The 13,910-nt window shown below is 51.1% G+C and overlaps 2 protein-coding genes and 1 pseudogene across 2 annotated transcripts; all 3 read left to right on the plus strand.

The window, feature by feature from the left end:
* The window catches only part of LOC117188590, a 140,446-nt pseudogene that overhangs the window by 60,456 nt on the left and 66,080 nt on the right, over positions 1–13,910 (plus strand).
* Positions 1,913–4,295, plus strand: LOC117188591. The gene is made up of 2 exons (XM_033392577.1): positions 1,913–4,048; positions 4,100–4,295. The coding sequence occupies exon 1, from the start codon at positions 2,562–2,564 to the stop codon at positions 3,306–3,308; it is 747 nt and encodes a 248-aa protein (XP_033248468.1). The 5' UTR covers positions 1,913–2,561; the 3' UTR covers positions 3,309–4,048; positions 4,100–4,295.
* On the plus strand, positions 4,326–6,068 carry LOC117188592. Its single transcript, XM_033392578.1, has 2 exons — positions 4,326–4,468; positions 4,532–6,068. Exon 2 carries the CDS (start codon positions 5,243–5,245, stop codon positions 5,621–5,623), a length of 381 nt encoding a protein of 126 aa, XP_033248469.1. The 5' UTR covers positions 4,326–4,468; positions 4,532–5,242; the 3' UTR covers positions 5,624–6,068.

Here is a 13,910-nt window from a genome sequence, read left to right on the forward strand (position 1 = left end):
ACGGGACCCCGGCTCGGCGTCGGTAACTTTCCATCGCGGTCTCCTGGTTTCCACGGCCTTCGTAACGGGACCTGGCCGGTGGCGTGATCCCATGTCCTTATTTGGTCATGCATCGGACCACTGCCGGCCCGATCCCGCCGTCTCCTCTGCCTCTCGCGTGTCTTTCTCTCCGAGAGCGGGACACTTCTCCTCTCGGGGGCCCTTGGCCTCTTCGCCGCATCCGGATATCCGCGGGTATCCGGGCTGACCTTCGCCTTATCCGGCCAGCCATCAGCCTTTATCATTTCACGCGCGCTCTTTATTGAATCTGCGATCATGACCGCCCTGCCGCCCTCTGGCGTCTTTGCTCAGGCGGCGCTGCCAGCCCTTGCAGTTTTCTGGCTCGGGCTGACTCCCTGCCTATCGATAAGGTGTAGGGACGTTTATGCGATCCACTCGATATTCCGTGCCGGCGTGTGCATCGTGGTTTTCTGAATGGCCTCTGGTGAGTATCGATTCCCCCCAAGTAAGTATTCCGCTTCTTTTCTTTTTCGCCCTTCTCTTTATTCATTTTCTTTCATTCTAGTTTTCCGTGTGTTTTTTTTGTTGTTTTTTTTTGTTTCCTCTTTCCTTTTTATACCCGATACTCAAAATGAGTATTGGGGTATATTAGATTTGTGGTAAAAGTGGATGTGTGTAACGTCCAGAAGGAATCGTTTCCGACCCCATAAAGTATATATATTCTTGATCAGCATCAATAGCCGAGTCGATTGAGCCCTGTCTGTCTGTCCGTCTGTCCGTCCGTCCGTCCGTCCGTCCGTCCGTCCGTCCGTCCGTCCGTCCGTCCGTCCGTCCCCTTCAGCGCCTAGTGCTCAAAGACTATAAGAGCTAGAGCAACGATGTTTTGTATCCAGACTTCTGTGATGTGTCACTGCTACAAAAATATTTCAAAACTTCGCCCCGCCCACTTCCGCCCCACAAAGGACGAAAATCTGTGGCATCCACATTTTTAAAGATACGATAAAGCCAAAAACGCAGAATCGTAGAGGATGACTATATGTTCTAGAGTGTAAAATCTCAACCAGATCGTATAATTATTATAGCCAGAATCAAGAAAACAATTTCATTCTTTCTCGCTCTGTCTCTCTCTAACACACAGGTTTCAGGGTCGGCTTTGCCAATTGCAAAATATGAGTTCAAGGATCTCAGAACCTATAAGAGCCAGAGCAACCAAATTTGGTATCCACACTCCTGTGATATCGGACCTTGACCGTTTCGTGTCCAAATTTCGCCACACCCCCTTCCGCACCCGCAAAGGACGAAAATCTGGGGCATCCACAAATCTCAGAGACGATTAAGGCTAGAGTAACCAAATTTGGTATCCGCACTTCTGTTAGATCTCACTATAAAACGTATATCTCAGAATTTCGCCCCACCCCCTTCCGCCCCCACAAAGGACGAAAATCTGTTGCATCCACAATATTGCACATTCGAGAAAACTAAAAACGCAGAATCATAGATAATAACCATATCTATCAGATTGCTGAATCTGGACCAGATCAGATCATTTTAATAGCCAATAGGAACAAATCAATTTGCAGTGGCTACGCAGCCACCGACGTCACGCTCAGACTGATTTTCTGTCTCTCTCGCACGCACTCTTTGTCGTGTCGTTTAATATTAGCGGCGTCTGCCGGAGGAGAGCCATACTGACTTAGTATCGGGTATAACTGTAGAGTTGCGGTGTACGCAGCAACTCAACGTTCCCCCTCGTTTTTTTTTTACTTGTGCTCACGGAACACCTCCGTGCGCGTGGCCGACATTGCAATTCGGTAACGGGTACCCCGCTCGCTCACCAGCTTCTTTACCATCCTCCCCACGAGACGGATTTGGGTCTGTGCGCGGATCACCGCCGCTGGCCATTCCTCCCGCGGGATCGCTATCCAGTGGACAGTGGCTGCCGGTGCCGAACTCTGCCGCTGCAGGGCCGGCCGCTTCGGTCCTGCACGGGGCTCTGGGCACGAGGCCTGCCGCTTCAGGGCCGGGCGCTCGGCCGCCGTTGACCTCTCCGGTGCAGGCCACACCCACGGTCCGCGCTCCCACGCCTCGATTTCCGCGGGTTCCACTGCCGTTGGCGCTGTCTTCGCCGTCGCCGTCTCCGTTGCCGCTGTCTTGGCCGCCGTCGCCGTTTCTGCGGTCCGCGTCTCTGCCACCGCCGTCCCGCTGTGGTCTGCCGTCACCGCCTCTGCCGCTGTTTCGGCCGCCATCTCCGTCTCCGTGGCCCGCGTCTCGGTTTCTGCCGTCCCGCTGAGCTCCGCCGTCACTGCTTCTGCCGCTGCGGTCGTTTGGGCGGGTCCGGAGTCCCTCATCCGCGGGTCCCTGCTGTTGCTGCCGCGTGGAGTCTCCTCCCACACCCGGGCGCCGGCCTCTGGCTGGGCTTCACACGGGGCGGGCCCCGAGGCCCACGTGATGTGCAGGGTCTGGTGGTGCCACACTATCCCCTGGCGCACGGCGGTCCGCACCTCCTGAGACACATACGGGCCCATCACCGCCGCCTCGGGTCCCCTCCACTGTTGTTGCTGATGCTGCTGCCACTGCCCCTGCTGCTGATGCTGCTGCCACTGCCCCTGCTGCTGCTGCTGCTGCTCAGGTGCACGGCGCTGCCAGAGCTCTTCTTCTTCGGCCTGCTGTTGCCGCCGCGCTGGGCCCTCGTCGTCCTCGGTCTGCTGCAGCCGCCGCTGCCACTCGGCCTCGGGGTCCGTGGGCAGCTCGCCCGTGGCCTGGGACTGCGCCCCCTTGGTCTCCGCCTCGTCGGTCCTGTGCTGCATCGGCGGCAGCACCACCCGGAATGGTGGGGGTGGCGGCGCCTCGTCGCTCTCCTCCGCGGGCTCCTTCGTACTGGTGGCTTCTTCCGCCTGTCGCCGCCGCGCTCTATCCGCTCGTCCCTCCGACGCCTCATCGCCAGCGCTGCCCCCAGCACCCGGTGGATCCGGCGCTTTTCATCCGACGTCGCCTGCCGGAACTTCCGTTTCACCGCCTCGACTCTGTCACGCAGGGTCAGCGGCTTTTTGTTCCTTGTTCCCGGCTCCGCCCTTTGCTGCCGCCTTCCCCTGGCCTTTTCTTCATCGGTTGGCACGCGCGGTCCGTCGGTGATTTGGATTTCGTCGTCGCTATCCTTGGCGCTCTCCTCCGACGACACCGTCGGCGACACCGAGTCGTGTCCCGATGGTGCAGGTGACACCAACGGCGAGGCCAGCAGCTGGAGGAACTGGGAGCCATCGCACCATTCCTCCTCGTCGCTACGCGAGAGCAAGGACGCCCGTCGCTGACGAGGAGCCTCGGCGCGATAGCCCCCTTCTCCTATGATCGCCTGCTGTTCCTCCAAGAAGGCCCGGAGATCCTCCATTTTCTTCTCACAGTCCTCGTGGTCGAGCCCGCGTTTCATCTCCATGTTTTTTTTTACTACGTTTTTTTTGTGTTCCCGCTGGTGATAATTACCTTCAAGTGTTCGTTGGTCCGTTTTCCACCCGCCTATATACACGCGTTGCATTGCCAATCGTTCCCTCTAACTGTGCCAGTGCTCCGTGTTTCGGTCTCTTTTGCCTGGTTATAACGGTTGTTGCGTTTGTACTCATGGCCCTCAGCCTCGTCTCTCTGCCGGCCGCGCTCTCTAACGGCATCTTTCCCCTTGTTGTGTGAGTGCCTTCGCGCTCTCCGCTCTCTATCCGATTTCGCCGTCCTCTGCCGTCCGCTGGAGCGTCTGGCCGGTCTTATCCCTTCCTTTTTTTTTTTGGATATTGTTGTGTTCTCGCCGCGTTTCTTTGTTGGACGTTAGATAACACTTTTCCATCTTTGATGGACCCACCCCCTTCCCGTTTATGAATATTTTGATTTTTATTCAAACATTTTATTTTTGCTTATTCTGATTTCCATTTAACCCTTTATGTTTGCTTATTCTAATTTTCATTTAACCCTTTATTTCTGTTTATTTTAATTGCTATTTACTTCATACATGCTAACGTTGACCTGTCTTCTTCATCCCGTGCTGATTGGACCCTCCTTGGCCTGGGTGAGTTCTCCCGCCCCGGATGACTTTATTCAAACCTTCCTCCCTTTCCAGCTCGCCCTCTGCCCTCAATGCGGGCCGTTTGCCGCGATTCCGCTCGTGAACAACGGGTCCTCCGACCCTCCGCCCGGGCTGGAATCTTTGGCTCACATTCCAGAGCAACTCCTACGCGCCTCCGGCCGGACTCATTTGACGGGTGTCTCCCTCACACAGTGGATCGGACCCGAGGATCATCCGACTCCCCGCCCGGTAGTCCACGCATGAGCGGCACCCATCGTTCCGGCCCGACGCTCGTTGTTGCCTTGTGAGTCCGCGTTGAGGCGTGAGCCTGGCCCCTGGTTTTTTTGTTCATCCAATGACTGGGATCCCCCTCCCCGACCCAGGATTCGCCTCCCAGGTTTGGGTGACGAGTTTCCTGTTCAGGTTTGCTGTGCTTTTGTTTTTCGTTTTATTTTTATTCTGACTAATTTTCTCCCTTTTTTTCAGATTTTTCCAACCACGGTCTTCCTGTTCCTTTTTGTTTTTAATCTAAGTGCACGAGTCCGTCACCCTGCGTGCTGACGAGTCTCGTGCGTGTCCTACGCGGCACCCTTCCCCAGTGTCCTGCGTGGCTCTCTTTCGTTACTGGTCCTGCGTGACCCCTTAGCGCGGCCCATTATAGCCATTCCCCTTTACCCCTGTGTCTCTCGCTCCTCGGGTTGGGGTTTTAGATCTCGTATGTGTGCCGTTCTCTTCTTCTTGTCACCCTCCTTTCTTAGACGGCAGATGACTGGAGATATAAAGTCCTCTATCCGGTATGGCCCATCATACCTTGGTGCCAGCTTCGCGGCAAATCCCTCCGCTGCATTGGAAAGGTTGTGCTGTGTGGCCCATACGACCTCTCCCACTTTGGGTTTCCACGGTCTTCTCAGATTATAATGCCTGGCCTGATCCTGGGCCGCCCTTTCCAAGTTGCGTCGAACCAACTGGAACAGCTGCTTTAATTTCTTCGCGTTTTCGTCCGGCGTCTCTGTGCCTTGTCCCGTGCCTACCGTCTCCTCATCGTATAGGGCCTTTGGCAGCCGGGGTTCCCTTCCTTGCACCACGAACGCCGGTGAATATCCCGTTGTATCCGACACTCCCGAATTCATGGCCAGCATTAGCTCCGGCCATTTTTCGTCCCAACACCTTTGATCACCCTCGGTGAACTGGGCTATCATGGTCTTTACCGTTCTGTTCGTTCGCTTTGTCGGATTCTCCTGCGGCGTGTATGGCGCCGTAAACTGGTGGCGAACTCCTAGCTACTCCAGGAATCTTTTAAATGTCCTGCTTGTAAACTGCACCCCATTGTCCGTAATGAAGACTTTGGGCGCCCCAAAACGGGCTATTATGCGCTCTCGACAGGCCTTTATTAATGCCTCGGCTGTGGCCTTCCTCAGCGGCACCAACTCGGTCCATTTTGAGAATCGATCCACTAGCACCAACAGCATCGAGTTCCCATGCTTCGACCTCGGCAGAGGACCCACAAAGTCAGCGCATACCGTTGCCCACGGTTCTTCCGTCACCTGTGTCAACATTTCCCCTGCTGCTTGTAGCTGACGGCTTAAAACGAAGACATATTTCACACTTCCGCACGTAGGCCCTAACGTCCCTGTACATCCCTGGCCAGTAATATCTTGCCGCCACCCGTGCCGCGGTTCTCCTCCCGCCGGCGTGGCCTGCTTCCGGGTTATCGTGGCTTTCCTTTAAAACCCTTTCCCGGGCATCTTTCGGCACACATAGTTTCCACGAGGCGACCTCTTCGCTCCCTACCCGGTGAGGAATGTGCCGGTACAAGTTTCCCCCCTTCTCCATGATCTCCATGATCTTTTCTACCATGCCCTCTAACCACTTGCAGGGCGGCTCGTTCACTGGTAGTGTTCCCTCCTCATGTCCTATCCGACGACATCGTTTCTCCAACGGTTGTCGGGAGAGTGCGTCGGCTACGCGACTTCAAAGTCGTACTGCTGTAGCTCTAATGCCCATCTCGCCACTCTTCCCGACGGACTTTCTATGCTATTTAGCCACTTCAGAGCCATGTGGTCCATGACCACCTTGAAGCGATATCCTTCCAAGTATGGCCTCAACCGGCGGATGGCCCATACAATGGCCAGACATTCTTTCTCGGTCGCCGAATAGTTCCTTTCGGGTCCGTTTAGCGTCCTGCTAGCCTATGATATCACCCGTTCGCCCCTTTCCGTCTCCTGCGTGAGAATCGCACCCAGCCCGTAATCACTGGCGTCTGTCTGCAGGATGAACTTCTTCGAGAAGTCGGGGCACGCCAGCACGGGGTCCGCCACTAGTCGTCTCTTCACCTCCTCGAACGCTCCCTGCCGTTCCTGTGTCCAGACCCATTCCGTCTTCTTCTTGAGGAGCCCGGTGAGTGGCTGCACGAGGGTGGCGAAGTCGGGCACGCCGTGATCGGCCGGCTGCTCTCTGCCAGGGGGATCTGCCAATATCCATCCTTCAGATCCAGGCTACTGATGAATCTTGCTTTCCGCAGTTGATCGAGTATGTAGTCGATCCTTGGCATTGGGTACGCGTCCTTTATCGATCTCGCGTTTACTTGACGAAAGTCCACGCACAGTCTCCACCTGCCATTTTTCTTCTTTACCATCACTATAGGCGAACTGTAGGGGCTCCTTGACGGCTCTATGCATCCCATTTCTAGTAGTTCGTCCACCTTCTGGTTAATCTCGGCCTGCATTTTGGGGTTCTTCGGGTAATATCTTTGCTTAATCGGTTGCGGGTCACTCATGGTGATTGTGTGCACCGCCACATTAGACACCCCCTCGATTTTGGAAAACGCCTCCAACTCTCGAGCTAGGAATTCCTCCACTGGCTCTTCCCTCGCCCCCTCATCCTGCCTCATCATGCCCGCGGACACCTCTCTGGCGGCCACTCTTAGGGTCGTGTCCGTTTTGTTGTCGGACTCTGGAGCCGTGTCCCCAGCTTCGGCCTTCGCCACGGACAGTCTTTCTTCCTGGTCTCCTCGTTCCCGATCTTGGGCAGGGATCACCACCCTGTGCCCTGCACAGGTCACCACTGCCCAGACCGCGCGGAGGAAATCCCATCCCAACACCAACTCATCTATCACACCCGGCAATACGAGTAACACCATTGGGATCTCCTTGTTCCCAAAGCGGACTTTCGTTTCGATCTGGCACGTGACCTCCTGGCTATGGCCATCCGCCAACCTCACCCTTTTTCTTGCCGCCGCCTCCCGGCCTTCACCCTTTAGTCGGTCCGCCAGCTCGCGGCTCACGAAACTGCTGGTAGCTCCTGTATCCACCGTGGCTCCATGCGCGCGACCTCCACTACTGCGGATAACTGCTCCGCTTCGCTGGTCAGCCTACCGACTAGGCTTGAGGGACCGTTTCTTGCGACCTTGGCACGGCCCTCCGCGGCGTGGGTCGCGGGTCGTTTCCCGTCTTCCGGCAGCACTGCCATGCTGAGATGCCCACTTTTCCGCATCTCCAGCAATAGGTGAGGGGTCGGGCGTTGCACTCCCGGCTCCAATGATCCGCGCTCCCACACCTCCGGCACGCCAGGGCCGGATTCTTGACGTATCCATTCTTGATATTGCCGTTGGTCGGGGTCCGCATAGGGACACGCGCTCCCCTTTCCTCTCGTGCTGCTTCGTCCAGCGGGCCGTCTTTGCACCGTCGACATGCCGTCGTCTCGACCGGCTTGTGGAAGGGATTCGCTGCCCGGGCTTTTACGGTTGGGTTCTCCCGTTGGAACTCTAGGCGGTCCCTCTCCAACGCCTCGAATTCGTCTGCCAATTCCATCATGGTGTCGAGATCCCTGCACCTGTGTGGCCTCATATACGCTCTCAGATCGGGCATGCTATTCTCACGAATCAGCTCCGTTTGCTCCTCCTGGGGACATTTCAGGGGTCGCATAAGTGTCTGCATCTCCACCATATACTCTTTGAAGGGCTCGCACCATTTCTGTTTCCGCATCCTCACTTCCTGCAGCAACTTCTCAAAATATCCTCGCGGCAGAAAGTAAGCCTGGAAGCTGGACGAGAACTCTTTCCACGTTCTCCACTGTCGGTTGTTCGCCACAGACCACATCAGTGCCCGCCCCTTTAGCAGCTCGGGCATCGCCCTTGGGATTAGATCAGGATCCAGACCGTACGTCTCGGCGGACCACTCGACCTGCTCCAAGAACTCGAGAGGCTTCGTCGTCCCGTCGAAACGGAACGACCACTCTCTCACCTGTTTCGCCACTCTGGCGTAGTCCAGGTGCGTCGGCCGTACGGTGGCTGGTTCGGTCCTCCCCCTTTCGGCCTCTCGGCTTCGATCCCTCCTTTGGTGGCGGGACCTGCTAGGCGTTCCTGTGTGCGAGCGTTCCGGTGTCGGCACCGAGAGACTCGCGATCAATTCGCGTTGCATTTCGACCGGGGACCTCCACAGCGCCGCCGCGGCTGCGCCGGGTGGGGGCGCCAGGTGCTCATACGCGGCCTGTTTGTCGTACGCCCGGGGTGTCGGCGAGGACCTGTCCGCCCGACACTCCCATACCTCAATCAGGTCAGCCCACTCTGACTCATCCTCGTGTTCCCTCATCCATTCCTTGAATGTTCTTCTCATCTCGTCCACTGTGCCCTCCAGCCGCACGCCGAAGGCGTGTCCGCATTGGACAAGCTCCTCCTTTCTCAACCGGTGGATCCATTGTCCCTTCCCTATTCTCACGTCTATATCTGTCCTCTCTTTGTCCTACTATTCGTCGTTGTAGGCCCCACGTTGGGCGCCAGTTGTAACGGACCTGCTTTTTGGGCCGCTTGAGTTTGCTGGGCTCGCTCAGCGGTCGGTAGATTCGCTGCAACGTATTTGTATTGTTGCCCCCAACGACAAATAATAAAACCTTGCTTTTCTGTAATCTAATTTCGTTTTATTCGTATTATATTAGGACTTAGGGCTAGATGTGACAATTTTACTTAGCTATGGATCTCCACCACGCGCGGGCTCTCTTCGAGTGTGGCAGCGTTGAGGCTAATGATTGGGGCAAGTTGACCTCAGCTATCGCTTTGGCCCGCCACTCAAATCCGCACTCCACGTCTCGCACTCCTCTCCTAGCTTCCGCAGGTAGATGTAGATCACCTTTCAACTTAGACTCACTCTGGGGGCAGGCGGGGCCTGTTTTCCTGTTGCTGTATTCACTTCACTGCACTTCTTCGAACCGTACCGGGTATCAATTTTACGTTTCGGCGGGGTTTCAATGTGCGCGCGCGACCACTCATCCACGAAAGATCCCGTTTCGTCGCCGCAGCCTCCTTTTATAACCCCGCCTTAACGGGACCCCGGCTCGGCGTCGGTAACTTTCCATCGCGGTCTCCTGGTTTCCACGGCCTTCGGAACGGGACCTGGCCGGTGGCGTGATCCCATGTCCTTATTTGGTCATGCATCGGACCACTGCCGGCCCGATCCCGCCGTCTCCTCTGCCTCTCGCGTGTCTTTCTCTCCGAGAGCGGGACACTTCTCCTCTCGGGGGCCCTTGGCCTCTTCGCCGCATCCGGATATCCGCGGGTATCCGGGCTGACCTTCGCCTTATCCGGCCAGCCATCAGCCTTTATCCGGCCGTTCCACAGCCTTATCCGGCTGTGCTTCGGTCGAATTCGGCCTGTGGGAACCGCGGTTCCTCACAATACCAATTTTCCGTTTCCTTCGTTCCAGCCCATTCCCCTGAATACGAGGAAAATTAGCACTAAACTTACTAGGAGAACTAAGAATGCATTCAAAATACAAATACGAATGCCACTACAATTACTAATTACTAGAAAGGTGTGTGAGGAATAGTAATTTAATAGGAATTTAATAAGAGGATAAGGAACAACGGTATACAATTTGTAGAGAGTCTAATGGGAATCGTGAACTTTATGCGGCCCAACAGATCAGGGCTGTCTATGTCACCCCTGATCAAGTTGTGCATAAAAATCACACCAAGAATTTTTCTACGGCTAACTAAGGATGGGAGGTTTACTAATAGCAGTCTTCTAGAGTAAGATGGGAGTCTCACACCCACATCTCAGTTAAGGCCCCGCAGAGCAAAGACTAAAAAGTTTTTCTGTACTGATTCTATACGGTTCTGGTGTACTTTGTACTGAGGGCACCATAGACAGGAGCCGTATTCTAAGATCGGACGAACAAGCGAGGTATAGAGAGTCTTTGTTATATAGGGGTCGTCAAATTCCTTTGACCAACTGTTTATAAACCAAAGCACGCTCATGGCCTTATTTACCATGGTAGAAATGTGTTCAGAAAACTTCGCATTTCGAGGCATTAAGGTGTAACAAGTTTGCACATCACCATGACTGAAAGTTATTAAGATCGGATTGGAAGCGAGATTTCCAGTCACAGTATCTTTTTAGACTTCCCTTGTCTTTACATTTCAGGAATTTCCTAATCTATCTTTTTTTTTTGGGTGTAAAAATCGGATGAAATTTAGTAGTGTACAATTTATTGTTATAAGTATGCGAACTATGCGAATATGTGTGCATATGACGATAAAGTAAGAGTGCAAGACCGATAAAACGAATGCGGTATGCTGGCCATCGTTGAAGACTAATTATTTGCAGGCGGACAAAGCGAGACAATAGAAGAAAGCGATATAAACAGAGCGTTAGAACAGCTCGGGCTGCTGCTAAGCCGAGTACGAGCTATAGATAAAGAGACAGAGCGCGAGAGAATAGGTAGATGCTGTAGCTGTAAAAAAAAAACTAAGAAGGATGAAGAGAAAGAGGTAAGAACGGACGTTGCCGTGCGAAAACATATGCGGTTAACAATGTTTTTCTACCGTGGGCAGTGCAAGTAGCGAACGAAATGTAGATTTACGTTACTCTGCACCACTGGATATTATTTAAGGAACTTGTTAACTAATATCGGCCTGGGAAACCTGACATACTACCTCCATGAAAAGCCTGATGTTCAAAAGACTCAGGAGGGTTGAGCAGATGCAGCTTGTTACAGAAATGATTCTGAAGCTCCTCTGCCCTCAATATACCAACGTTTGGGTGGTTAAGATTGATGATTTCAAGGAGAGATGATTGTAGCGAATTCCAGCGAAGGTCCAGTTTCAAGTCCAGGGGCTGAGCCCTGATCATTTAACATAACTGGTCTAACGGCACCATAAGCCTCGATGCTGGCGCAGGAAAATCCATGAGCTTCACAATCGATGTTGGTAATAAGTAGAAATACTGGAGTAACGAAAAATTTCCGCAAAGTAGAATCTATCCCAAAGCAATTTCACCTTTCATATCCGCTAAAGATCGATTTTCGACTTGACCAGAGCACTCTTGCGCTGTGGGCGCATGAGCAGCGATGACATAATGTCTTCCTTCCATCGCGACCAGAAGATCAAGTAAGCGACGCATTACCTGTGATCTGTTCGGTTGAAGCTTTGTCTGCTGGGTTCACTATAATTGAAAATTAGTTAAGGCCAATTTGTGGGTTAAAAGCTTCCTCAGCCTAAGTTCCTAAGGTTCTCCTAAGTTTATATTAAGTAATTTATAATTAATAAATAAGAAATAATAATAACTTAAACTTGTAGCACTAAGATAGAGCATGAAAAAAATTCAATTACATTAAATTAGTCAAACAAAAGTTCGAGGTCCAGGGCGAAGATTCTACCAATGTGCGTTGATGAACGTTGATTTGGTTTTGCGCTTAACTGTATGCTTCCTATGTAGGATGATTGGATGACGGCCAGCAAAGTTCAACGAAGATTAAGGTTCACAAGCCAGATTAACCTGAAGAGTCGTATTGGCCTCACAGATAAGCATGAGGCATGCTTCGTCGTGTGGAATTCCTCCATCGATTGAGCTCGCTGTGCAGAAAGAGAGAGAGAGAGAGAGAGAGAGAGAGAGAGCAGTTGGAAGTCATCGGCTCTGATACCAATTCCGGCGATTATGTATAATTACGTATTGTATAAAAGTTCTCTACTGGTGCACGGCCTGCCACGGCTCACAACGTTCCCGCTTGTTGTTGTACCCGATAGTCGAAATGAGTATAGAGATGCATTAGATTTGTGGGTAAAGTGGAAGCGTTCCCGAACCCATAAAGTATATATATTCTTGATCATCATCAATAGCATCAATAGTCGAGTCAATTGAGGGTATAAATGTAGAGTCGCGGCCGTAGCTGCGGTTTACAACGTTACCCCTTGTTAGAAATTTGTTTCTGATTTAAGGAAAAAAATCATGATAATTTAACGATTTTATTAATATAAGTCGCGTATACATATCATTAAGTGCACTGTATGTACAACCTTTTATGATATTCTCATATTTAGCCTCCTTATCTGCAAATTGAGTTATATCGCGCTGGCTCTTTCCGATTTTTTTTAGCTATTTAGCTATTCCTAACTAGCTCATGTAATTTGTTCGAGGCAAAGCTTTAACCGAAGTGGTAGGTTTAAAAACCGAAAAAGCCAAGAGTTGGAGTTGAGATGATAGTTTCAATAGTGCCCTTTTCTTCATAGTTTCTGCAGCTGCTATTAGTGGTGATGCTTAGTCCGATTGTTTTTACTGACTTAGGCTTATTTGCTTCATTTTCCAACCTTAGAATGGACAACCCGAATGTGCCTAGAAACGCGATGATTATTTTTGACAATCACTGGACACTATGGCCGAGAACACCTGTATCATGGCTGGTAGTATCTTATACCTGTAAAGCTATATATTGCCTATTGAACTTAAATGTCCTTTATCACTTCTGTTGAGTGCTGTACAATAGTTGTATGATTTTCTAGCTTTTTAGCATCAATGACCTTAGTTTTCCACTGTGTAATTTTATTTTTCTTACTATTTCAGAAATGCGTGAACTTGTTCCTCCAATTATGAATGAGAAAACTACCAAGCTGATGATCAGAGCAGGAGATCCATTAGTTGTTGCATGTGTGGCATATGCAAATCCAAAACCTACGTACAGGTAAGATATATTCCCAAGGTTTTTTTAAACACTTTCAGAGGTTATTTTGGTTTTTACCAGACATTTGCAACGAACAGAGGTTGCAGTCGTTTTTGACCCAATAAAATATATAGTGACTATACGACTTCGGTATGGAGCCAGGAAAAATTTTTAGATACGCTTGATTTTATGAGATATTACAGAAAGATTCTTATACAAATTTTAACCTCAAGAATATCGGATTTAGGAGCTTTAGCTTAGGAGATATGAGCCTTTAAAAATTACCCTTTTTTTAGTGAGCAGCAATTTACTCAATTTGTATGCACATATATATCTGGTATATATATATATCTGGAAGACTTTATTTTCTGAGAATCTACGTGTTGGTCTTAACAACTCTGAATCAAGACTAAGTTTTTCCAGTGAATAGCATGACTACCCAATAGTTGGCATACTGGTTTTGACCATTCGTTACACTGCCCTCCGCCTAAGCCTGTTGGTTCCGTACAAGTTCCTCGTGCGTCCACCATTGAGGTGGGGTGACGAGAGGACTTCTAACTTCTCTATGGCTCTATGACTCTGGCAGTCTATTCTACTTGTCTCTCGCCACGCGAGCACAGTACCGTTTCTGTTGCTTATGCATAAACGAACAGATGAACCGTGGTTCCACACAAATTTGTAAACCACAGAGTTTTTAAGTTTAAGTAGTTTAGTCGTTTGAGTTAATTTGTTTAATTTAATTTAATTAATTTTTGTAATGTTTAATAACTTTCTAATTATCGATCATCAACTAAGCGATATTTTGGTTTGGTTTATCAAGCTTCATATATTTCAACAATCGTCTTGTGTTAGTACGCAAAGAACGTGTGTACAGCGATTTGAGTACCCAAAAAAAAACCGTCTTGGGAAAATTTATCCTTTTGCTATTGAACAGGCTG

The sequence above is a fragment of the Drosophila miranda genome, chromosome 4 (assembly GCF_003369915.1).
Source record: "Drosophila miranda strain MSH22 chromosome 4, D.miranda_PacBio2.1, whole genome shotgun sequence".
Lineage (NCBI taxonomy): Eukaryota > Metazoa > Arthropoda > Insecta > Diptera > Drosophilidae > Drosophila > Drosophila miranda.